Source organism: Nerophis lumbriciformis, linkage group LG20, assembly GCF_033978685.3.
Source record: "Nerophis lumbriciformis linkage group LG20, RoL_Nlum_v2.1, whole genome shotgun sequence".
NCBI lineage: Eukaryota > Metazoa > Chordata > Actinopteri > Syngnathiformes > Syngnathidae > Nerophis > Nerophis lumbriciformis.
This window is the reverse complement of record NC_084567.2, coordinates 41,391,454-41,418,871: the sequence shown is the minus strand read 5'-3', so window position 1 is coordinate 41,418,871 and position 27,418 is coordinate 41,391,454. Positions and strand designations below refer to the sequence as shown.

The 27,418-nt window shown below is 40.7% G+C and overlaps 1 protein-coding gene across 4 annotated transcripts in view; it reads right to left on the bottom strand.

Moving 5' to 3' along the window:
* The window catches only part of rassf6 (Ras association domain family member 6), a 52,615-nt gene extending 31,485 nt beyond the window's left edge, over window positions 1-21,130 (bottom strand). The window contains exons 1-4 of one of the 4 annotated variants that reach the window (XM_072915367.1): window positions 20,893-21,130; window positions 16,594-16,715; window positions 6,975-7,038; window positions 1,236-1,314 (exon numbers count right to left, since the gene is read on the bottom strand). In XM_072915367.1, the coding sequence (XP_072771468.1) occupies window positions 1,236-1,314; window positions 6,975-7,038; window positions 16,594-16,715; window positions 20,893-20,906 (279 nt within the window). In that variant the 5' untranslated portion in view covers window positions 20,907-21,130. Of the gene's footprint in view, window positions 1-1,235; window positions 1,315-6,974; window positions 7,039-7,177; window positions 7,211-12,595; window positions 12,641-16,593; window positions 16,716-20,892 lie in introns of those variants that run through there. The other 3 variants (XM_061981096.2, XM_061981094.2, XM_061981095.2) reach the window with 3 other exon arrangements.
* Window positions 21,131-27,418: the final 6,288 nt, after the last annotated feature.

The following is a 27,418-nucleotide window of genomic DNA, read 5'->3' as shown; positions in this document are numbered from 1 at the left end:
GGAACACTTCAGAAAACCACTGTCAGTAACTACAGTCGGTTGCTACATCTGTAAGTGCAAGTTAAAAGCCACAGCCCATTTATCAACAACACCCAGAAATGTTTCGCTGGGCCCCGAGCTCATCTAAGATGGACTGATGCAAAGTGAAAAAGTGTTCTGTGGTCTGACGAGTCCACATTTCAAAATTGTGTTCGGAAACTGTGGACGTCGGAACAAAGAGGAAAAGAACCATCCGGATAGTTCTAGGCGCAAAGTGTAAAAGGCAGCATGTGTGATGGTATGGGGGTGTATTAGTGCCCAAGGCATGGGTAACTTACACATCTGTGAAGGCACCATTAATGCTGAAAGGTACATACAGCTTTTGGAGCAACATACGTTGCCATCCAAGCAACGTTACCATGGACGCCCCTGCTTATTTCAGCAAGACAATGCCAAGCCACATGTCCGGCTTCCTCCCACTTCCAAAGACATGCACCTGGGGATAAGTTGATTGGCAACACTAAATTGGCCCTAGTGTGTGAATGTGAGTGTGAATGTTGTCTGTCTATCTGTGTTGGCCCTGCGATGAGGTGGCGACTTGTCCGGGGTGTACCCCGCCTTCCGCCCGATTGTAGCTGAGATAGGCTCCAGCGCCCCCCGCTACCCCAATGGGAATAAGCGGTAGAAAATGGATGGATGGATGGATGGATGTTACATCAGCGTGGCTTCATAGTAAAAAGAGTGTCTCCTCAGTTCCCAAACCTTTACTGAGTGTTGTTAAAAGGAAAGGCCATGTAACACAGTGGTAAAAATGCCCCCTGTGACAACTTTTTTTGAAACATGTTGCAGACATCAAATTCCAAATGAGCTAATATTTGCAAAAAATAACAGAGTTTAGCAGTTTTAACATGAAATATCTTGTCTTTGCAGTTTATTCATATGAATATAAGTTGAAAAGGATTTGCAAACCTTACAAAAGCAAAAACTCACAGAGATACATCAATACAGGCATTTGTAGACATTTTGCATGTTTGGTTTTGGAGTTATGTTTATATAACTTTCATATTTGATATGACAGTTATTCTGCCATATTGAGTAAAAAAACTATTTTTGGACATTTTGCATATTTGGTTCAGGAGTTATGTTTGAAGACATTTTTATTGCTTTTCAACTCCAATTGAGGTACTGCTCTTTTATTGGGTCTGGTTGAGAGTGTGCAGGTTCAGATGAGCGTTAAAAGAAAATACAAGTCATACCTGAAAGTAACTGAGGTGTAGTTGAGTCTTGTCCTTGAGGAAGCAGTTGTAGGTGTTGATCAGTGAGAGGAACTCTGCTCTGAAATCAACAGCAAAGGGTGAGAATACAACACTTCTGGACAATGAAAATGTTGATGATACAAGACCCAAAAGCAGTTAAGTTGACACGTTATGTAAATCTGAAATAAAAAGAGAATTTGCAAATCCTTTTCAACTTATATTCAATTGAATAGACTCTCTTTAAGAAGGGGAACCGGAGGGTGTGTTCCAACTATCGTGGGATCACACTCCTCAGCCTTCCCGGTAAGGTCTATTCAGGTGTACTGGAGAGGAGGCTACGCCGGATAGTCCAACCTCGGATTCAGGAGGAACAGTGTGGTTTTCGTCCTGGTCGTGGAACTGTGGACCAGCTCTATACTCTCGGCAGGGTCCTTGAGGGTGCATGGGAGTTTTGCCCAACCAGTCTACATGTGCTTTGTGGACTTGGAGAAGGCATTCGACCGTGTACCCCGGGAAGTCCTGTGGGGAGTGCTCAGAGAGTATGGGGTATCGGACTGTCTGATTGTGGCAGTCCGCTCCCTGTATGATCAGTGTCAGAGCTTGGTCCGCATTGCCGGCAGTAAGTCGGACACGTTTCCAGTGAGGGTTGGACTCCGCCAAGGCTGCCCTTTGTCACCGATTCTGTTCATAACCTTTATGGACAGAATTTCTAGGCGCAGTCAAGGCATTGAGGGGATCTGGTTTGGTGGCTGCAGGATTAGGTCTCTGCTTTTTGCAGATGATGTGGTCCTGATGGCTTCATCTGGCCAGGATCTTCAGCTCTCACTGGATCGGTTCGCAGCCGAGTGTGAAGCGACTGGGATGGGAATCAGCACCTCCAAGTCCGAGTCCATGGTTCTCTCCCGGAAAAGGGTGGAGTGCCATCTCCGGGTTGGGGAGGAGATCTTGCCCCAAGTGGAGGAGTTCAAGTACCTCGGAGTCTTGTTCACGAGTGAGGGAAGAGTGGATCGTGAGATCGACAGGCGGATCGGTGCGGCGTCTTCAGTAATGCGGACGCTGTATCGATCCGTTGTGGTGAAGAAGGAGCTGAGCCGGAAGGCAAAGCTCTCGATTTACCGGTCGATCTACGTTCCCATCCTCACCTATGGTCATGAGCTTTGGGTTATGACCGAAAGGACAAGATCACGGGTACAAGCGGCCGAAATGAGTTTCCTCCGCCGGGTGGCGGGGCTCTCCCTTAGAGATAGGGTGAGAAGCTCTGTCATTCGGGGGGAGCTCAAAGTAAAGCCGCTGCTCCTCCACATGGAGAGGAGCCAGATGAGGTGGTTCGGGCATCTGGTCAGGATGCCACCCGAACGCCTCCCTAGGAAGGTGTTTCGGGCACGTCCGACCGGTAGGAGGCCACGGGGAAGACCCAGGACACGCTGGGAAGACTATCTCTCCCGGCTGGCCTGGGAACGCCTCGGGATCCCCCGGGAGGAGCTGGACGAAGTGGCTGGGGAGAGGGGAAGTCTGGGCTTCCCTGCTTAGGCTGCTGCCCCCGCGACCCGACCTCGGATAAGCGGAAGAAGATGGATGGATGGATGGATGAATAGACTGCAAAGACAAGATACTTAATGTTCAAACTTTTTTTTGGCAAACAATCATTAACTTGTCACAGGGACATTTTTACCACTGTGTTACATGACCTTCCCTTTTAACAACACTCAGTAAAGGTTTGGGAACTGAGGAGACACTCTTTTACTATGAAGCCACGCTGTTGTAACACGTGGCTTGGCATTGTCTTGCTGAAATAAGCAGGGGCGTCCATGGTAATGTTGCTTGGATGCTTGGATGTACCTTTCAGCATTAATGGTGCCTTCACAGATGTGTAAGTTACCCATGTCTTGGGCACTAATACACCCCCATACCATCACACATGCTGCCTTTTACACTTTGCGCCTAGAACAATACGGATGGTTCTTTTCCTCTTTGTTCCGGAGGACACGACTGTCCACAGTTTCCGAACACAATTTTGAAATGTGGACTCGTCAGACCACAGAACACTTTTTCCACTTTGCATCAGTCCATCTTAGATGAGCTCGGGCCCAGCGAAACATTTCTGGGTGTTGTTGATAAATGGGCTGTGGCTTTTAACTTGCACTTACAGATGTAGCGACCAACTGTAGTTACTGACAGTGCTTTTCTGAAGGGTTACTGAACCCATGTGGTGATATCCTTTACACACTGATGTCGCTTTTTGATGCAGTGCCGCCTGAGGCATCGAAGGTCACGGGCCTTGTTGCTTACATGCAGTGATTTCTCCAGATTCTCTGAACCTTTTGATGATATTACGGACCGTGGATGGTGAAATCCCTAAATTCCTTGCAATAGCTTGGTTGAGAAATGTTGTTCTTAAACTGTTGGACAATTTACTCAGGCATTTGTTGACAAAGTGGTGTGACCCTCGCCCCATCCTTGTTTGATCCACTATGGACTGGACTCTCACTATTATGTTGGATCCACTATGGACTGGACTCTCACTATTTTGTTAGATCCACTATGGACTGGACTCTCACTATTATGTTAGATCCACTATGGACTGGACTCTCACTATTATGTTAGATCCACTATGGACTGGACTCTTACTATTATGTTGGATCCACTATGGACTGGACTCTCACAATATTATGTCAGACCCACTCGACATCCATTGCATTCGGTCTCCCCTAGAGGGGGGGGGGGGGTTACCCACATATGCGGTCCTCTCCAAGGTTTCTCATAGTCATTCACATCGACGTCCCACTGGGGTGAGTTTTTCCTTGCCCTTATGTGGGCTTTGTACCGAGGATGTCGTTGTGGCTTGTGCAGCCCTTTGAGACACTTGTGATTTAGGGGTATATAAATAAACATTGATTGATTGATTGATTGATTGATTGAATGACTGAGCATTTCATGGAATCTGCTTTTATACCCAATCATGGCACCCACCTGTTCCCAATTAGCCCGTTCACCTGTGGGATGTTCCAAATAAGTGTTCGATGAGCACTCCTCAACTTTCTCAGTCTTTTTTGCCACTTGTGCCAGCTTTTTTGAAACATGTTGCAGACATCAAATTCCAAATGAGCTAAAAATTGCAAAAAATAACAAAGTTTTCCAGTTCAAACGTTAAATATCTTGTCTTTGCAGTCTATTCAATTGAATATAAGTTGGAAATTATTTGTTGTATTCTCTTTTTATTTACCATTTACACAACGTGACAACTTCACTGCTTTAGGGTTTTATAACTCTATATAAGTAAAACTACAGTTGAAAAAGTTTGGCATTTTTCAAAGCCACAAATTGACTGTAATTTACTGAAATAAAAAAATTATTATTTCACTTTATCACATTAAAAGAGATGTTTATGTTATGAAATAACAAAACTGTGTTTTGTTACAGAAAGGATATGAAGAGCAAAATATATTATTGTTCCATCAGTTAGACATTTTTTCTTTGAAGCGCCCCCCAAAAAAACCTTACCCAAAATGTGCACTTAATAACTAAATAAAGAGCACTTTAGGAGTCATCAGCAGCTGGAAAGTCTATTTCTTTAAACACCTTCACGTTGTACAACCAGTATACAAAAACAAGAGTAAAAAGGCATGTAAAGAGAAACTGAAAGCTGATACAACTAAGCATTGTCCTTCAAATGACATTGAAAATGTAATAATGGCTGAAGACAAGACAAGAATGACTGCGCATGTGAGCTGTGTGCTCGGTATTTTTATGGATTTTATGTACTTTTATCTATTTATCTATGTTTTTATGTGTTATTATGAATTTGCACTAAATTAGTTTTGCTTACAATTTCGTTGTACAGTGACAATAAAGATATATTCTATTATATTATATTCTAATAAATAAATATGAATATTACAAAATACAACAATATGTAAAATAACATTTAATTTTGCCATTTTTTACATAATACAAATGATTTACTGTGTATATATAAATACAGTATACTTTAATTTTTTTCATAATAAAAAATACCCTAATATTAAACTTTTTGATATTTGGTGTAAAAGCCTTGGACACCCCTGACACTATTTTTAAGAACATCACACATACTTTATTTGACAACCTAACAATTTTTTTTTCAATATTTGCGTTCCCATTTACTCACATGGATTAGAAAAATGTCAGATTAATGAACAACATTTTTTCAAAGACATTACTTTTGATATTTGATTTTATTTTTTATTTTTTATTAAGGATCCCCATTAGCTGGTTGCCACAACAACCCACTAGTCTTCCTGGGGTCCACAAACTCAATACAATTACAAGTAAAAGCATATACCCGTATTTTCCGCACTATAAGCCACACATAAAAACCACAAATTTTCACAAAAGCTGACAGTGCGGCTTATAACCCGGTGCGCCTTATATATGGATTAATATAAATATTTATTTTCATAAAGTTTCGGTCTCGCAACTACAGTAAACAGCCGCCATCGTTTTTCCCCGTAGAAGAGGAAGCGCTTCTTCTTCTATGGTAAGCAACTGCCAAGGTAAGCACCCGCCCCCGTAGAAGAGGAAGCGCTTCTTCTTCTACGGTAAGCAACCACCCGCCCCCGTAGAAGAAGAAGCGCGCGGGTATTACGTTTCATTTCCTTTGTGTGTTTACATCTGTAAAGACCACAAAATGGCTCCTACTAAGCGACAGGTTTCCGGTTCATGAAAAGACGCAATCTCTCCATCCGCACACGGACTACTATTTCACAGCAACTGCCTAAAGACTTACAAGAAAAGCTGGCTACTTTCCGTGCATATTGTAAAAACAAGATAGCTGAAAAAAAGATCCGGCCAGAGAACATTATCAACATGGACGAGTTTCCACTGACTTTTGATATTCCTGTGAACCGCACTGTGGATACAACGGGAGCACGTACGGTGAATATTCGCACCACAGGGAATGAGAAGTCGTCCTTCACTGTGGTTCTAGCTTGCCATGCTAATGGCCAGAAACTTCCACCCATGGTGATATTCAAAAGGAAGACCTTGCCAAAAGAGACCTTTCCAGCCGGCGTCATCATAAAAGCTAACTCGAAGGGATGGATGGATGAAGAAAAGATGAGCGAGTGGTTAAGGGAAGTTTACGCGAAGAGGCCGGGTGGCTTTTTTCACGCAGCTCCGTCCATGTTGATATACGACTCCATGCGCGCCCACATCACGCTGGTTTTTTAATATATTATTAAAGTTTGACTGACCTATCTGACTGTTTTTTTGACATTCCCTTTAGCGCAGTTAGATGCGGCTTATAACACGGGGCGGCTTATAGGTGGACAAAGTTTTGAAATATGCCGTTCATTGAAGGCGCGGCTTATAACCCGGGGCGGCTTATGGTGCGGAAAATACGGTAATTATAACTACACAATACAGAAACAAATAAAAGCATCAATAAGAGAACAAGCAAACAATTTATAGTCACAGAATAATAATTACCATACTGTATAAATATAACTTCACAATAAAAAAAAAAAGCAAACTAATTTAAAGACTCAAATAAAATATGACTTTCTTTTTAAAAAAACTGTTTACTTTCAATGCCGGTGAGAATTGGAGGCAGGTTATTCCAGAGCGATACAGATCTATAAATAAAATATTTCCGCAAAGCATTCTTCTTGGGACGAGGGAGTACAAAATGCCCTAATATGTTAATATCAATAATAATATGTTTGATATGTGATTACAGCGTCTGCTGTGATTTTGACCCACCTGGACAGTGCCCTCCCGTCTCCTGCCTGGACCACGGGAAGCAGAGCTGCCTCATTCATTTCAACTACAGACAAAGAGGCACAGATTAGATCCCACAGACAACATACATGACATAAATGACAAGCAAACATTTATGTTGATATTATTCCTGCACATTCTCCTTTAAATAGAATTCCTGGATACAAAAAAGCAGAGAATCTTACGTTTGCTCTGAGCTCTTTTATGTCTTTGTCTGCGGCGCTTTCTTCTCTCTGTGTCAAATATTTCTTCCCAGTCTTTCTCTCCCCCTCAGTAGTTTTTAAGTTATATTTATCCTCTCTCTCACTCACTTTGGCCCAGCCTTCACTCTCCAAGAGAGTTAATAACAGGACTGCACCCTCTAACCAGTCTGCACTTTTTACCCTTCAGTCCCAAACACTCCATCCAGCTTTTACTTTCTTACATCTTCCTTCCAGTGCAGCTCTCTAACTTTGCATCTTTTTCGTGTCTGCAGCTTTGTCTCAGCATGTTTGCTGCATGGAAACATCTCAGGTATTCAGTAGTTGTCCGCAGGAACTGTCTGACTGACTTTGACACAGGCAGGACTCAGGAGTGACATTTAAAGGTGCAAAGTGACACCTTGTGCACAATTGGCTATTTTTGGAATTCCACCAAACTATGTAAACACGAAGCAGACTTTTAGGGATATTTTGCATTATTAATAGCTTGTAGAAGGATTTTATTGGAGTGGAAATCACAGTTTGTCCCCAAGGCTTAAGGACCTCATGTTTTTTCTTAGATCTAGAGAACATTAAATATAATCTGAGGGGTACAACAAAACAATTTGACGTGACCAGGGGCTGTATGATTAGTTACATGGCTAAATTAAAGACATTATAGGACACATGTGACCCTCACTGTTGACAATGAACCTTTCCACTTAACTCAATTATTCTTTGTTTTTATTCAGTAACACTTCTCTGTATGTTTTTTAATTTTTTTTAATTTTTTAAATATTTTTTTTAGTCAGTTTGTTTGAGTTTCTATCTGCTTCTGGTAGGTACAAGGGGTTATTAATTTAATTTTTTATTATTATTTAACATTTTTTTTTTTTTTTTTGTGGGGGTGCATGTCTGTTTCTCAGTACTTATAATATGATTTCCCTATCAAATGAATAAATAAATATTATATATATATATACATACATGCATACATACATACATACATACATATACATACATACATACATACATACATACATGCATGCATGCATGCATACATACATACATACATACATATATACATATATATATATATATATATATATATACATATATATATATATATATATATACATATACATATATACATACATACATACATATATATATATATACATATATATATATATATATATATATATACATACATACATGCATACATACATACATACATACATATATACATATATATATATATATATATATACATATATATATATATATATATATATATATATATACATATATATACATACATACATACATACATACATACATACATACATATATACATATATACATATATATATATATATATATATATATACATACATACATATATACATATATATATATATATATATATATATATATATATATATATATATATACATATATATATATATATACATATATACATACATACATACATACATACATACTAGAGATGCGCGGATAGGCAATTATTTCATCCGCAACCGCATCAGAAAGTCGTCAACCATCCGCCATCCACCCGATCTAACATTTAATCAGAACCGCATCCGCCCGCACCCGCCCGTTGTTATATATCTAATATAGACGATGCAAGGCATTAGTGAGGTTATAAAGCTTTTGCCTGTTAAAGAAAGGAGACTGATCCAATGCAGCACAGACATTCGCGTGCCACCCTGTCACGACCCAGACGCACACCAGTGCGCAATCATATGGGAGCCACGCTGAGCGCACCTCCAAGCGCGTCTCGCTGCCGGCGACGGCCGGGTATGGTCCCGACGCTCCAGCGCCATCCATTTTCAGGGCTAGTTGATTCGGCAGGTGGGTTGTTTCACACTCCTTAGCGGGTTTCGACTTCCATGGCCAACGTCCTGCTGTCTATATCAACCAGGGTGAGCCCCACCCCTTTCGTGAGCGCACTGCGCGCGGAGTGACCCCTGTTACGCGCCCCCGGCAACGGGGGTGGCGGGCAGGTAAGCTGCGCGGGCGGAGCGCGCGGAGTGACCCCTGTTACGAGCCCCCGGCCACGGGGGTGGCGGGCAGGTAAGTTGCTTACCTGCTGCGCGTGACGCCGGCCGCGGCGAAGGTGGACGAGGCGGGGTGTCGGTGCGGTGGGCGCGGTAGTGACCCTGGACGTGCGTCGGGCCCTTCTCGCGGATCGCCTCAGCTACGGCTCCCGGTGGGGCCCTCTCGGGGGAAGGGGCCTCGGTCCCGGACCCCGGCGAGGCGTCCCTTCTCCGCTCCGTAAAAGTGTCCATCTATTCTTTTTTTTTCTTCTTCTGTTGTGGCATATGCTGCAGGTGCCTGCTCGTTTTTCGTATGTGGGTAACAACATTTAACTATGTATATATATTTCCCAATTGGTTTAACTGCCACCCGCCTGAATCTATTTAAAATCTTTTTTTTAATTTCAACCGCCCGACCCGACCCGCGGATAAAATCACATTTTTTTTAATTTCATCCGCCCGATCCGCGGACTCCGCAGTTGTGCCCGCAAACCGCGCATCTCTAATACATACATACATATATATATATATATATATATATATATATATATATATATATATATATATATATATATATATATATGTATATATATATATATATATATATATATATGTATATATATATATATATATAGATATATATATATATAGATATATATAAAATGCTTTGTCTCAACATACTCTTTGTTCCGTCGGGAGCTTTATGTTTGTGCGGATAAATGGAGGGTGTATAGTCCACCCAGGGCTGGAGAGTTGAGTCAACAGAAGAAAAGAATAAATGTGGACAAACTGTAGCATTTTAAAAGTCACTGTCATTACAAAAGTAATACTAATATACATTTATACATCATGGATTTATTTACACTCCAAGTTTAGATAGAATCTTCATGACTGGATTTTGTAAATGAACAAAGAAGACACTACTACTACTACTACTACTACTACTATTACTCTTCAAAATAAAAGTCTCACAAATTAGATATTAGTGTTTTTTATGTGAAAATAAACAAAAATAATATAATGTATGAATTTATATATATATATATATATATATATATATATATATATATATATATATATATATATTAGAGATGCGCGGTTTGCGGACACAACCGCGGAGTCCGCGGATTATCCGCGGGTCGGGCGGTTGAAATAAAAAAAAATTAGATTTTATCTGCGGGTCGGGTCGGGCGGTTGAAAAAAAAATTGATTTTAAATAGATTCAGGCGGGTGGCAGTTAAACCAATTCGGAAATCTATATACATAGTTAAATGTTGTTACCCACATACGAAAAACGAGCAGGCACCTGCAGCATATGCCACAACAGAAGAAGAAAAAAAAAAGAGATGGCAACGCCGGCAGCAAACGTGGTACGTGACAAACTAAAAAAGGGAATACTAAAGACCAGGAGAAAAAAAGGCCAGAAAAGTTCAGCGTGGACTCGTTTTTATGAGGTTGTAAATCAGGATGATAGTAATGCTGGCTACGTGATTTGCAAGAGCTGCGACGCTGTTTATGTCTACGACAGTCACAAAACCGGGACATCTAACATGGTGCATCACATTTGTGCAAAACCCCGAATTTCCACAAACACCCAGAGCATGAGCAGTTTCGTTCGCCGTGATCCCAGAAGGGTGCCACAGGATGTTAAAACAAGATAGAACGCAGCTGCCTGCAGCAGTTTGAGTGGCGCGAGCGCGCTTGGAGGTGCGCTCAGCGCGGCTCCCAGATGATTGCGCACTGGTGTGCGTCTGGGCCGTGACAGCGTGGCACGCATTGAATGTCTCTGCTAAATTGGATCAGTCTCCTTTCTTTAACAGGCAAAAGCTTTATAACCTCACTAATGCCTTGCATCGTCTATATTAGATATATAACAACGGGCGGGTGCGGGCGGGTGCGGGCGGGTGCGGTTTTGATTAAATGTTAGTTCGGGTGGATGCGGATTTTTGACGACTTTTGTGATGCGGTTGCGGATTAAATAATTGCCTATCCGCGCATCTCTAATATATATATATATATATATATATATATATATATATATATATATATATATATATATATATATATATATACATTTATATATATATATATATATATATATATATATATATATATATATATATATATATATATATATACACAACTCTCTCAATATATTTATATTATATATATATTCATATGCATTCACTGATGGCAGCCTAGCTCTGACGTGGCCCTCACGGAGTTTGGCACTCTTGATCCAGACCACAAGGAATCGTGTTAAAAGTAGAGTAAAATAATCATAGGTCCTCGCTAAGCGCACCAGTCAACATTTTCATTTGAAAATAAGTGAGTTTGGGGGAAAAAAAAGGACATTTATGGAAAATTGGACCAGAATTCGGCCGACATAAGAAAACATTTCCAACCAGGAGAGTTCATAGACGCTGTGATGCAACCACGCTTTTATTTTGAAGGCCTGACTTTGCTGGCTACCAGATGTGTTATGCTGATGTTGCCCGTGTGCTGCTCTAATAGCAACAGATAGATTTATTTTTCATGAAAGGTCAAATAGGGTCAATTGAAAGGCATATCAAGGCATTTTTGGACAATTCTACACTTTGCTCTTTTTTTAGGAACAACATGGAGAAAGTCCTTCCTGTTATTGTGGCCATACTGTATTTATTAACCAAATACATACTATTAGTATGGTCCACATTTTGGGTGGGTATGCAATAACATTTGTTTTTGCTTTTCAGTGTTTAGAATAACAAGTTAAGCAACACTTTACTTCTCCCACTGAGATGAATAATCTCTTTTGTCAAGTGAGAGGTGTTCCAGAGCTCTGTGCACCAGTGTGGGTGGACTGTCTTGCCCAAGGACACAACAGCAGTGACTGAAATGACGGAAGCTCGTTTCAAATAAGGAACCCTGAGTTCCTGGACAGCCACTCTACCATCTGAGCCACACCGCCCCCCAAATTTGACGTAAAATTGTACTGAACGAGTAGACAAAGTGGTCTGTATTGCCAGTGAGTGTTAGTCCATAGTCATAGACTCAAAGATATGTCAGGTTTTAACATGTTTTAATGTGACATTAAGAGTTTATTTGTGTTTATAAATCACTGACATGTCAAAGTGTGTGCACAATAGTTGATAAACAGGCTTTGCAAAATGTTTGGTTGCCATAATAAGAACAAAGAACACAGCTAAGTGAGTAAACGCGTGTATGTTAGATGCCAAATAACTAAAGGAATTATAGGAACAATTAAAGCTGCAAGCAGCATTGGTCGGGCCCGCGTATTTGACAGGTGCTAGTCCTAAGTGTCCCAATACTTTTGTCTACTTTTAGTCTGAAGTGTCTCAAGACTTTTGTCTAGTGTACCTACCTTGTCTGCATTGTGTGGGCACGTTGGTGCTTCCTGCTTTTAAGCAGCCATCTTAAAAAAACAGCAGCGCAGCGGGTCTTTGAAGGGTCATAAAATCAAAACCGGAGCAGGTATTAAAACTCTGTTCTGTTATTTTATACACAAGGGTTTAATCTCTCTCCTGTGTTAGTTTGAAGCCAAAACGACCAACGCGCTCAGAGGAGATAGTTTTTGAAGGAAGGTGACCGGTTTTTACAAAAAAATTAGTTTTGAAGGGGGAATAGCAAACTTCCTGTTGATTTTTGCTGGGGGCTGTCAATTCATGAAATGTAGGTCTAAGTGAGACCCACATAGAGGTTTTTTTTCATGTCTCTCCGACCTTCCCGGTGGGAGTTACAGGCAGTTTTGTCATTTTTCTTCTTCCGAGGAGCATTTTTTTCTCCGTTTTACTAGAGCGCAATTTTTAAATTTGGGCTTAGGCTTTTTTATTAGATCGCAATTGTTGCCAGTCCTGATGTGTGCGTTCAGTTCGGTGAGTTTTGAAGCATGTTAAGGGGGTCAAATTACAGCTCAAAGAGGCAAAAGTGACTGTTTTTAGTACTTTTTTGTCTTGAAGGGGGAATTGCCAACTTCCTGTTGATTTTTGCCCGAGAATATATACTATTATGAAATCTAGGTCTAAGTCACACCTACATAAAGGTTTTTGTCTTATGTCTCTCCGACCTTCCTAGTGGGAGTTACAGGCAGTCTAGTTAGTTTTTTGCGTAGGGGGCGCTAGAGCGCAATTTTGAGTTTTGTGGTTCGTTTTTTTTTGAAAAAGGCAATTTTTGCAGGTACTGATGTGTGGGTCAAATATGGTGAGTTTTGAAGCATGTTAAGTGGGTCAAATTACAGTTTAAAGTGGCGGCGGAAGAATAAAGAATAATTAAAGCTGCAAGCAGCATTGGTCGGGCCCGCGTATTTGGCAGGTGCTAGTCCTAAGTGTCCCAATACTTTTGTCTACTTTTAGTCTGAAGTGTCCCAAGACTTTTGTCTAGTGTACCTACCTTGTCTGCATTGTGTGGGCACGTTGGTGCTTCCTGCTTTTAAGCAGTCATCTTAAAAAAAACAGCAGCGCAGCAGCATCAGCGCAGCGGGTCTTTGAAGGGTCATAAAATCAAAACCGGAGCAGGTATTGAAAAGCTGTTCTGTTATTTTATACACAAGGGTTTAATCTCTCTCCTGTGTTAATTTGAAGCCGAAACGACAAACGCGCTCAGAGGAGATAGTTTTTGAAGGAAGGTGACCGGTTTTTACAAAAAATTTGTTTTAGTGCATGTCTTTTCCAAAGACATGCACCTGGGGATAAGTTTATTGGCAACACTAAAATTGGCCCTAGTGTGTGGATGTGAGTGTGAATGTTGTCTGTCTATCTGTGTTGGCCCTGCGATGAGGTGGCGATTTGTCCAGGGTGTACCCCGCCTTTCGCCGGATTGTAGCTGAGATAGGCTCCAGCGCCCCCCGCGACCCCAAAAGGGAATAAGCGGTAGAAAATGGATGGATGGATGGATGGATAGTTTTGAAGGGGGAATAGCAAACTTCCTGTTGATTTTTGCTGGGGGTTGTCAGTTTATGAAATGTAGGTATAAGTGAGACCTACATAGAGGTTTTTGTTTCATGTCTCTCCGACCTTCTCGGTGGGAGTTACAGGCAGTTTTGTCATTTCTTTCTTCCGAGGAGCAGTTTTTTCTCCGTTTTATTCAAAAATTGCTCTAGAGCGCAATTTTTAAATTTGGGCTTAGGTTTTTTTTATTAGATCTCAATTTTTGCCAGTCCTGATGTGTGCGTTCAGTTTGGTGAGTTTTGAAGCATGTTAAAGGGGGTCAAATTACAGCTCAAAGAGGCAAAAGTGACTGTTTTTAGTACTTTTTTTTGTCTTGAAGGGGGAATTGCCAACTTCCTGTTGATTTCTGCCCGATGATATACAATTATGAAAACTAGGTCTAAGTCAGACCTACATACAGGTTTTTGTTTCATGTCTCTCCGATCTTCCTATAGTGGGAGATATAGGCAGTCTAGTTTGTTTTTTTTCCTAGGGGGCGCTAGAGCGCAATTTTGAGTTTTGGGGTTCGGTTTTTAAAAAAAAAGGTAATTTTCGCAGGTCCTGATGTGTGGGTCAAATATGGTGAGTTTTGAAGCATGTTAAGTGGGTCAAATTACAGTTTGTTGTGGCGGCGGAAGAATAAAGAATAATTAAAGCTGCAAGCAGCATTGGTCGGGCCCGCGTATTTGGCAGGTGCTAGTCCTAAGTGTCCCAATACTCTTGTCTACTTTTAGTCTGAAGTGTCCCAAGACTTTTGTCTAGTGTACCTACCTTGTCTGCATTGTGTGGGCACGTTGGTGCTTCCTGCTTTTAAGCAGTCATCTTAAAAAAAACAGCAGCGCAGCAGCATCAGCGCAGCGGGTCTTTGAAGGGTCATAAAATCAAAACCGGAGCAGGTATTAAAACTCTGTTCTGTTATTGTATACACAAGGGTTTAATCTCTCTCCTGTGTTAGTTTGAAGCCGAAACGACAAACGCGCTCAGAGGAGATAGTTTTTGGAAGGAAGGTGACCGGTTTTTACAAAAAATTAGTTTTGAAGGGGGAATAGAAAACTTCCTGTTGATTTTTGCTGGGGGTTGTCAATTTATGAAATGTAGGTCTAAGTGAGACCTACATAGAGGTTTTTGTTTCATGTCTCTCCGACCTTCCCGGTGGGAGTTACAGGCAGTTTTGTCATTTTTTTCTTCCGAGGAGCAGTTTTTTCTCCGTTTTACTAGAGCGCAATTTTTCAATTTGGGCTTAGGTTTTTTTTATTAGATCGCAATTTTTGCCAGTCCTGATGTGTGCGTTCAGTTTGGTGAGTTTTGAAGCGTGTTAAGGGGGTCAAATTACAGCTCAAAGAGGCAAAAGTGACTGTTTTTAGTACTTTTTTTTGTCTTGAAGGGGGAATTGCCAACTTCCTGTTGATTTCTGCCCGATGACATACAATTATGAAAACTAGGTCTAAGTCAGACCTACATACAGGTTTTTGTTTCATGTCTCTCCGATCTTCCTATAGTGGGAGATATAGGCAGTCTAGTTTTTATTTTTCCTAGGGGGCGCTAGAGCGCAATTTTGAGTTTTGGGGTTCGGTTTTTTTTTAAAAAAAGGTAATTTTCGCAGGTCCTGATGTGTGGGTCAAATATGGTGAGTTTTGAAGCATGTTAAGTGGGTCAAATTACAGCTCAAAGAGGCAAAAGTGACTGTTTTTAGTACTTTTTTTTGTCTTGAAGGGGGAATTGCCAACTTCCTGTTGATTTCTGCCCGATGATATACAATTATGAAAACTAGGTCTAAGTCAGACCTACATACAGGTTTTTGTTTCATGTCTCTCCGATCTTCCTATAGTGGGAGATATAGGCAGTCTAGTTTGTTTTTTTTTCCTAGGGGGCGCTAGAGCGCAATTTTGAGTTTTGGGGTTCGTTTTTTTTTTAAAAAAAGGTAATTTTCGCAGGTCCTGATGTGTGGGTCAAATATGGTGAGTTTTGAAGCATGTTAAGTGGGTCAAATTACAGTTTGTTGTGGCGGCGGAAGAATAAAGAATAATAAAACCTTACAAATACAATAGGTCCTTATGGCCCATTGCATAAGGACTCCCTTTGGGAGTCCTTATGCAATGGGCCATGCGGGCCCTAATAAATACAGAATATGTAGTCAAATACAATCACTTTAGTGTGAAGTTATGTAGCCTGTGGGAAATAAAGTTAGACACCTTGTGACACACCCACTGTCTCCGTTTACTTCTACACACCTCTTTCTTTCTTTGTCGACCTATTTCACATTTCCAGTTTGATTGAAACCACAAACTTTTATTATTATTCAAATAGCTGATTTAAGGATGGCATCACTTTGGTTTAACTTCAAAGGAGAATATTAAGTACTAAAAGTAATAGTACGTAGGGATGATAGTGACATTACTTTTATTAAGGTATGACATGTATAAAGATCCAGTCCTACCTGAGGAGTATTTGATAGCTGAATGTGATTGGCTGTAAGATAGAGGTCTTCCACCTGGTGTGTGCTTCATAAGTCCAGAGTGCATGTGGCAGAGGAGGATCTCAGGTACGGACATGCAGCAGCTGGTTAATGATCATAGGAGGCGGTAAAGGACCAGGCAGGGTTGGGCTGCACTGACGTCACACCCGACTTTTTGTTCCAAGAGTGCGTACAAATATCTTCTCCTCAGGTAGAGATTCACAAGACTTTTACAGGAATATTTACCATGTACGAAACCTGAAATCCTATTCAACTTATGTTCAATTGAATAGACTGCAAAGAGAAGATATTTCATGTTCACACTGAGAAACCTCGGATTCAGGAGGAACAGTGTGGTTTTCGTCCTGGTCGTGGAACTGTGGACCAGCTCTATACTCTCGGCAGGGTCCTTGAGGGTGCATGGGAGTTTGCCCAACCAGTCTACATGTGTTTTGTGGACTTGGAGAAGGCATTCGACCGTGTCCCTCGGGAAGTCCTGTGGGGAGTGCTCAGAGAGTATGGGGTATCGGACTGTCTGATTGTGGCGGTCCGCTCCCTGTATGATCAGTGCCAGAGCTTGGTCCGCATTGCCGGCAGTAAGTCGGACACGTTTCCAGTGAGGGTTGGACTCCGCCAAGGCTGCCCTTTGTCACCCATTCTGTTCATAACTTTTATGGACAGAATTTCTAGGCGCAGTCAAGGCGTTGAGGGGATCTGGTTTGGTGGCTGCAGGATTAGGTCTCTACTTTTTGCAGATGATGTGGTCCTGATGGCTTCATCTGGCCAGGATCTTCAGCTCTTGCTGGATCGGTTCGCAGCCGAGTGTGAAGCGACTGGGATGAGAATCAGCACCTCCAAGTCCGAGTCCATGGTTCTCGCCCGGAAAAGGGTGGAGTGCCATCTCCGGGTTGGGGGAGGAGATCTTGCCCCAAGTGGAGGAGTTCAAGTACCTCGGAGTCTTGTTCACGAGTGAGGGAAGAGTGGATGGTGAGATCGACAGGCGGATCGGTGCGGCGTCTTCAGTAATGCGGACGCTGTATCGATCCGTTGTGGTGAAGAAGGAGCTGAGCCGGAAGGCAAAGCTCTCAATTTGCCGGTCGATCTACGTTCCCATCCTCACCTATGGTCATGAGCTTTGGGTTATGACCGAAAGGACAAGATCACGGGTACAAGCGGCCGAAATGAGTTTCCTCCGCCGGGTGGCGGGGCTCTCCCTTAGAGATAGGGTGAGAAGCTCTGCCATCCGGGGGGAGCTCAATATAAAGCCGCTGCTCCTCCACATGGAGAGGAGCCAGGTAAGGTGGTTCGGGCATCTGGTCAGGATGCCACCCGAACGCCTCCCTAGGGAGGTGTTTAGGGCACGTCCGACCGGTAGGAGGCCGCGGGAAAAGACCCAGGACACGTTGGGAAGACTATGTCTCCCGGCTGGCCTGGGAACGCCTCGGGGTCCCACAGGAAGAGCTGGACGAAGTGGCTGGGGAGAGGGAAGTCTGGGCTTCCCTGCTTAAGCTGCTGCCCCCGCGACCCGACCTCGGATAAGCGGAAGAAGATGGATGGATGGATGGATGGCACTGAGCAACCTAATTTTTTTTGCAAATAATCAAGTCACAGGGGCATTTTTACCACTGTGTTACATGGCCTGTCCTTTTAACAACACTCAGTAAAGGTTTGGGAACTGAGGAGACACATTTTTGAAGCTTCTCAGGTGGAATTCTTTCCCATTCTTGCTTGATGTACAGCTTAAGTTGTTCAACAGTCCGGGGGTCTCCGTTGTGCTATTTTAGGCTTCATAATGCGCCACACATTTTCAATGGGAGACAGGTCTGGACTACAGGCAGGCCAGTCTAGTACCCGCACTCTTTTACTATGAAGCCACGCTGGAATATTAGTGATTCCCAGAGCCCAAAAAAAGTCTGCGGGCTATAGAGCGTTTTCTATTGGGGCTCCAGTACAATGGAATGCCCTCCCGGTAACAATTAGAGATGCTACCTCAGTAGAAGCATTTAAGTCCCATCTTAAAACTCGTTTGTATACTCTAGCCTTTAAATAGCCCCCCTGTTAGACCAGTTGATCTGCCGTTTCTTTTCTTTTCTCCTCTGCTCCCCTCTTCCTTGTGGAGGGGGTGGGGGGGGGGGCACAGGTCCGGTGGCCATGGATGAAGTGCTGGCGGTCCAGAGTCGGGACCCGGGGTGGACCGCTCGCCTGTGCATCGGCTGGGAACATCTCTGCGCTGCTGACCCGTCTCCGCTCGGGATGGTGTCCTGCTGGCCCCACTATGGACTGGACTCTTACTATTATGTTAGATCCACTATGGACTGGACTCTCACTATTATGTTAGATCCACTATGGACTGGACTCTTACTATTATGTTAGATCCACTATGGACTGGACTCTCACTATTATGTTAGATCCACTACGGACTGGACTCTCACACTATTATGTTGGATCCACTATGGATTGGACTCTCACTATTATGTTAGATCCACTATGGACTGGACTCTCACTATTATGTTAGATCCACTATGGACTGGACTCTCACTATTATGTTAGATCCACTATGGACTGGACTCTCACTATTATGTTGGATCCACTATGGACTGGACTCTCACAATATTATGTCAGACCCACTCGACATCCATTGCATTCGGTCTCCCCTAGAAGGGGGGGGGGGTTACCCACATATGCGGTCCTCTCCAAGGTTTCTCATAGTCATTCACATCAACGTCCCACTGGGGTGAGTTTTTCCTTGCCCTTATGTGGGCTTTGTACCGAGGATGTCGTTGTGGCTTGTGCAGCCCTTTGAGACACTTGTGATTTAGGGCTATATAAATAAACATTGATTGATTGATTGATTGAATAAGCAGGGGCGTCCATGGTAACGTTGCTTGGATGGCAACATATGTTGCTCCAAAACCTGTATGTACCTTTCAGCATTAATGGTGCCTTCACAGATGTGTAAGTTACCCATGTCTTGGCCACTAATACACCCCCATACCATCACACATGCTGGCTTTTACACTTTGCGCCTAGAACAATCCGGATGGTCCTTTTCCTCTTTGGTCCGGAGGACACGACGTCCACAGTTTCCAAAAACAATTTGAAATGTGGACTCGTCAGACCAGAGAACACTTTTCCACTTTACATCAGTCCATCTTAGATGAGGTCAGGCCCAGTGAAGCCGACGGCGTTTCTGGGTGTTGTTGATAAATGACTTTGGTTTTGCATAGAAGAGTTTTAACTTGCACTTACAGATGTAGCGACCAACTGTAGTTACTGACAGTGGGTTTCTGAAGTGTTCCTGAGCCCATGTGGTGATATCCTTTACACACTGATGTCGCTTTTTGATGCAGTACCGCCTGAGGGATCGAAGGTCACGGGCATTCGATGTTGGTTTTCGGCCTTGCAGTGATTTCTCCAGATTCTCTGAACCTTTTGATGATATTACAGAGCGTAGATGGTGAAATCCCTAAATTCCTTGCAATAGCTTGTTGAGAAATGTTGTTCTTAAACAATTTGCTCAGGCATTTGTTGACAAAGTGGTAACCCTCGCCCCGTCCTTGTTTGTGAATGACTGAGCATTTCACGGAAGCTGCTTTTATACCCAATCATGGCACCCACCTGTTCCCAATTAGCCCGTTCACCTGTGGGATGTTCCAAAAAAGTGTTTGATGAGCATCCCCCAACTTTCTCAGTCTTTTTTGCCACTTGTGCCAGCTTTTTTGAAACATGTTGCGGGCATCAAATTCCAAATGAGCTAATACTTGCAAAAAATAACAAAGCTTTCCATTTTGAACTTTAGGTATCTTCTCTTTGCAGTCTATTCAATTGAATATAAGTTGAAAAGGATTTGCTGTATTCTCTTTTTATTTACCATTTACACAACGTGACAACTTCACTGGTTTTGGGGTTTGTAAATAGCAAAACTCATGAATATTTCTGTACAATTCTAATCAACTCTGTGCTATTAGACCAGGGGTCGGCAACCCAAAATGTTGAAGGAGCCATATTGGACCAACAATACAAAAACACATTTGTCTGGAGCCGCAAAAAATTAAAAGCCATATTACATACAGATAGTGTGTCATGAGATATAAATTGAATTAAGAGGACTTAAAGGAAACTAAATGAGCTCAAATGTAGCTACAAATGAGGCATAATGATGCAATATGTACATATAGCTAGCCTAAATAGCATGTTAGCATCGATTAGCTCGCAGTCATGCAGTGACCAAATATGTCTGAGTAGCACTCTACACATGTCAATAACATCAACAAAACTCACCTTTGTGCATTCATGCACAAAGTTAAAAGTTTGGTGGACAAAATGAGACCGAAAAAGGATAAAACACGTCCTAGGAAGTCGGAGAAAGTTATATATGTAAACAAACTAAGGTGAGTTCAAGGACCGCCAAAATTAGTAGGACAAAACGGTGCTGCCAAATACTCGAATCAGTGAAGCATGTTTAATATAAACAGTGTGATTTATAACAATTAGGGAGGTTTGTGTCATGTTTGTCCTCCTACAGAAAACATACTAAAACAAAAAATATTTTTTTTCCCCCTCATCTTTTTCCATTTTTCATACATTTTTTAAAAAAGCTCCAGAGAGCCACTAGGGCGGCGCTAAAGAGCCGTCTAGAGCCGCGGGTTGCCGACCCCCGTATTAGACAGTATATAATAATAATAATAATAATAATAATAATTAAAGCTGCAAGCAGCGTTGGTCGGGCCCGCGTATTTGGCAGGTGCTAGTCCTAAGTGTCCCAATACTTTTGTTCAGTTTTCGTCATAAGTGTACCAATACTTTTGTCTAGTGTACCTACCTTGTCTGCATTGTGTGGGCACGTTGGTGCTTCCGGCTTTTAAGCAGCCATCTTACAAAAAGAGCAGCGCAGCAGCATCAGCGCAGCGGTTCTTTGAAGGCTCATAAAATCAAAACCGGAGCAGTTATAAAAAAAAGCGCTTCTGTTGTTGTAATCACAAGGGTTCAATCTCTCTCCTGTGTTAGTTTGAAGGCGAAACGACAAACGCGCTCAGAGGAGTTCGTTTTTGAAGGAAGGTGACCGGTTTTTACAAAAAAATTTTTTTGAAGGGGGAATAGCAAACTTCCTGTTGATTTTTGCTGGGGGTTGTCAATTTATGAAATATAGGTCTACAGGCAGTTTTGTAATTTTTCTTCTTCCGAGGAGCAGTTTTTTCTCCGTTTTATTCAAAAATTGCTCTAGAGCGCAATTTTTGAATTTGGGGTTAGGTTTTTTTAATAGATCACAGTTTTTGCCAGTCCTGATGTGTGCGTTCAGTTTGGTGAGTTTTGAAGCATGTTAAGGGGGTCAAATTGCAGCTCAAAGAGGCAAAAGTGACTGTTTTTAGTACTTTTTTGTCTTGAAGGGGGAATTGCCAACTTCCTGTTGATTTCAGCCCGAGGATGTACAATTATGAGAACTAGGTCTAAGTCAGACCTACATAGAGGATTTTGTTTCATGTTTTTACGACCTTCCTAGTGGGAGTTACAGGCAGTCTAGTTTTATTTTTTCCTAGGGGGCGCTAGAGCGCAATTTTGAGTTTTGAGGAGCGCAATTTTGAGTTTTGAGGTTTGGTTTTTTGATAAAAAGTTTTGCCGTATATTACTGATGTGTGTGTAAAATTTGGTGAGTTTTGAAGCATGTTAAGGGGGTCAAAGTAGTGCGCAAAGCTGCGGAATAATAATAATAATAATAATAATAAGAATAAGAATAAGAATAAAACCTTAGAAATTCAATAGGTCCTTATGTCCCATTGCATAAGGACTCCCTGTGGGAGTCCTTTTGCAATCGGCCATTGCGGGCCCTAATAATACTTATATTAACAATAATATAACAACATCAATAATACATTTTCTTTACAAGTGCCAGATTGAACCTGTTTACACTGGTTTAAATGTAACCTAGATTATTGGGTTTCACTATGTAAAGTGCTTTGAGTCTCTAGAGAAAAGCGCTAAATAAATATCATTCACTTCACACATATTTTATGAATGTTTTTTTTTGTATGTTTATTCTGGCACTTTTTTAAAAATTTTGTATTTCAATCAAACAGTCAAAAAGGCAAGCTGAAAAACAGGATCCTCCTGCTGTTCTTGATACAATGAGCAGTGATAAAGTTACATGTTACTTCCTGTTTGTTTTACACTTCTGTTGCTTTGGGCAATGCAGCTTACTTTGCTTGGCAAGGATCCAGTGGAAACCCAACCTTTATCATGAGCATAAGTACATGTTTGTCAGTTCAAAATATTGACTTTGATTGGTAAACTTGAACAAAGTTGCCTATTCTGTCAGTACAGGGAGTGAGAGTGTCATTATTGAAATCAATACTCTGCAAGAGGCTTAAAGAATAAGTGCAAAATATTAAAAATTGTATATAATACATGTTTTTCTACTTAGTATCAATACAGTATAATGGGTTAGTATTGTTGTATTCAGCTACCAATGGTGGCATTGACAGAACTGTATACTTTGCCTGGTGTTGTACCACCATCTAGTGGTTTAATAAGTGTACTTTAAAAGATCTCAAACTAACACAACCAGAGTTGTTAGGTTCTTAACCTTGTTGGAGGTACTGAACCTCACCAGTTTCATATGCACATTCACCAAACCCTCCTTTTTTTTCAAATTCAAGACAATGTTATATGTTTTTGGTAACACTTTAGTATGGGAAACATATTCTAAGTAACAAAGACTTAATTTAGAGTTATTTGGACACTAGGGGAACATATTCTAAGTAACAAAGACTTAATTTAGAGTTTTTTGGACACTAGGGGAACATATTTTAAGTAACAAAGACTTAATTTAGAGTTATTTGGACACTAGGGGAACATATTCTAAGTGACAAAGACTTAATTTAGAGTTTTTTGGACACTAGGGGAACATATTGTAAGTAACAAAGACTTAATTTAGAGTTTTTTTGGACACTAGGGGAACATATTCTAAGTAACAAAGACTTAATTTAGAGTTATTTGGACACTAGGGGAACATATTCTAAGTAACAAAGACTTAATTTAGAGTTTTTTTGGACACTAGGGGAACATATTCTAAGTAACAAAGACTTAATTTAGAGGTTTTTTTGGACACTAGGGGAACATATTCTAAGTAACAAAGACTTAATTTAGAGTTTTTTGGACACTAGGGGAACATATTGTAAGTAACAAAGACTTAATTTAGAGTTATTTGGACACTAGGGGAACATATTCTAAGTAACAAAGACTTAATTTAGAGTTTTTTGGACACTAGGGGAACATATTCTAAGTAACAAAGACTTAATTTAGAGTTTTTTGGACACTAGGGGAACATATTCTAAGTAACAAAGACTTAATTTAGAGTTTTTTGGACACTAGGGGAACATATTCTAAGTAACAAAGACTTAATTTAGAGTTTTTTGGACACTAGGGGAACATATTCTAAGTAACAAAGACTTAATTTAGAGTTTTTTGGACACTAGGGGAACATATTCTAAGTAACAAAGACTTAATTTAGAGTTTTTTGGACACTAGGGGAACATATTCTAAGTAACAAAGACTTAATTTAGAGTTTTTTGGACACTAGGGGAACATATTCTAAGTAACAAAGACTTAATTTAGAGTTTTTTGGACACTAGGGGAACATATTCTAAGTAACAAAGACTTAATTTAGAGTTTTTTTGGACACTAGGGGAACATATTCTAAGTAACAAAGACTTAATTTAGAGTTTTTTTGGACACTAGGGGAACATATTCTAAGTAACAAAGACTTATTTTAGAGTTTTTTGGACACTAGGGGAACATATTCTAAGTAACAAAGACTTAATTTAGAGTTTTTTTTGGACACTAGGGGAACATATTCTAAGTAACAAAGACTTCATTTAGAGTTTTTTGGACACTAGTCCAGTGGTTCTTAACCTGGGTTCGATGGAACCAGTGACGTGCGGTGAGGTTGATGGCTGGTGAGGCACTGACTTCATCACAGTCAGATTTACAAACATATGAACCCTAAAGAGTATCTTATTCACCATTTGATTGGCAGCAGTTAACGGGTTATGTTTAAAAGCTCATACCAGCATTCTTCCCTGCTTGGCACTCAGCATCAAGGCTTGGAATTGGGGGTTAAATCACCAAAAATGATTCCTGGGCGCGGCGCCGCTGCTGCCCACTGCTCCCCTCACCTCCCAGGGGGTGATCAAGGGGATAAGTCAAATGCAGAGGACAAATTTCATTACACCTAGTGTGTGTGTGACAATCATTGGTACTTTAACTTAACTTTAACTTTACACATACAAACTGTAGCACACAAAAAAGCACATTTAATAAAAAAAAAAACGTTATTATGGTCTTACCTTTACTTATAAATGAAGTCCATGCGCCGCAAGTAAAGCCCTCACTTAAACTTTCCACGTGCAAGATTGAATCTGTTTAAAAAAGTGTAACCGAGGGTTTCTAAATGTCGCCTATACTGTATGAAACTACAAAATAACAAACACGGAGGCTCCAGTTTACACCAGGACCACTTTATTTACCTTCTTTCAAAAACCTACGCAACGTGACATCACTTCCGCTCTTAGCGCCTTCAAAATAAGAGCTCGAGGCATATACTGTATAACAGCGCATAACAGGAACTTAACATCACAAAGAGGAAAGCCCATGAAAATAGGTTACAAAAGTTATTTAATAAGAAGCCAAAACGTGCAAAAACAATAATGTTCGTGTTGGAGGAGTTGTGAATTAGGTACACCTGCAGTCTGCAGGTGTACCTAATGTTATAAACCCTGCAGTCATTCACAACTCCTCCAACACGAACATTATTGTTTTTGCGCTTTTTGGCTTCTTATGAAATAACTTTTTTAAATAGATTCAATCTTGCAAGTGGAAAGTTTAAGTGTGGGCTTTAGTTGATATAACATTTCTACGGCGGGGTGCAGGAGGCGGGATTACTGGAGCCTCAGCCAGTGCGTCTTTTGCAGCCGTTTTAAGATCGCTCAGCACAACAAATACGCTCCACACATACAGTTGTTGACAAAATACACTGTACATTATATACCTCAGCTAACTAAACTATGGAAATGTATAATAAAATTCATATAGCAATACAGTCTCACTGCACAGCAGGCCAGCAGTTAGCCGAGTCCGGAATCCATGTTGAGGCACAGAGTGACGTGCCTCAACTGGCTGCTGATCACCGCACCGTCTCTTCTCAGTATTTGAATGGCAAATGTGAAAATTCAGCGATTTTGAATAAAAATTATCTAAAACTGGTGAAGTTAAATGGAAAATAACTTTATAGTATAATCACTGGATACATATAACAATTTAATTAATTTTTTTTCTTTTTACATGATGGCAGGTGAGGCCCCGCCTCACCTGCCTCTAGTGACTGCACGTCACTGGATGGAACCCTAGGGGTTCGGTGAGTGGACCTCAGGGGTTCGGCAGAGGTCAAGACACACCCGACTCATCGTGTAAATAAAAACTTCTCCCTATCGGCGTATTACGGATACGGCAACAGCAGAAGTCAGACTGATTTGTAGGTGTGTAATTTGTTGTGGGTTTATGCACTGTGTTGGTTTTGTTCTTTGAACAAGGTGATGTTTATGCACGCTTCATTTTGTGCACCAGTAAAAAGACATGGTAACACTTTAGTATGGGGAACATATTCACCATTAATTAGTTGCTTATTAACATGCAAATTAGTAACATATTGGCTCTTAACTAGTCATTATTAAGTACTTATTAATGACTTATTCGGTATGGCCTTATTATAACCCTAACCCTGACCCTGACCCTCTAACCCTCACCCTCACCAAATAACTCTAAATTAAGTCTTTGTTACTTAGAATATGTTCCTCTGGTGTCCAAATAACTCTAAATTAAGTCTTTGTTACTTAGAATATGTTCCTCTAGTGTCCAAATAACTCTAAATTAAGTATTTGTTACTTAGAATATGTTCCCCTAGTGTCCAAATAACTCTAAATTAAGTCTTTGTTACTTAAAATATGTTCGCCTAATGTCCAAAAAACTCTAAATTAAGTCTTTGTTACTTAGAATATGTTCCCCTAGTGTCTAAATAACTGTAAATTAAGTCTTTGTTACTTAAAATATGTTCCCCTAGTGTCCAAATAACTCTAAATTAAGTCTTTGTTACTTAGAATATGTTCCCCTAGTGTCCAAAAAACTCTAAATTAAGTCTTTGTTACTTAGAATATGTTCCCCTAGTGTCTAAATAACTCTAAATTAAGTCTTTGTTACTTAAAATATGTTCGCCTAGTGTCCAAAAAACTCTAAATTAAGTCTTTGTTACTTAGAATATGTTCCCCTAGTGTCCAAATAACTCTAAATTAAGTCTTTGTTACTTAGAATATGTTCCTCTAGTGTCCAAATAACTCTAAATTAAGTCTTTGTTACTTAGAATATGTTCCCCTAGTGTCCAAATAACTCTAAATTAAGTATTTGTTACTTAAAATATGTTTGCCTAGTGTCCAAAAAACTCCAAATTAAGTCTTTGTTACTTAGAATATGTTCCCCTAGTGTCTAAATAACTGTAAATTAAGTCTTTGTTACTTAAAATATGTTCGCCTAGTGTCCAAAAAACTCTAAATTAAGTCTTTGTTACTTAGAATATGTTCCTCTAGTGTCCAAATAACTCTAAATTAAGTATTTGTTACTTAGAATATGTTCCTCTAGTGTCCAAATAACTCTAAATTAAGTCTTTATTACTTAGAATATGTTCCTCTAGTGTCCAAATAACTCTAAATTAAGTATTTGTTACTTAGAATATGTTCCCCTAGTGTCCAAATAACTCTAAATT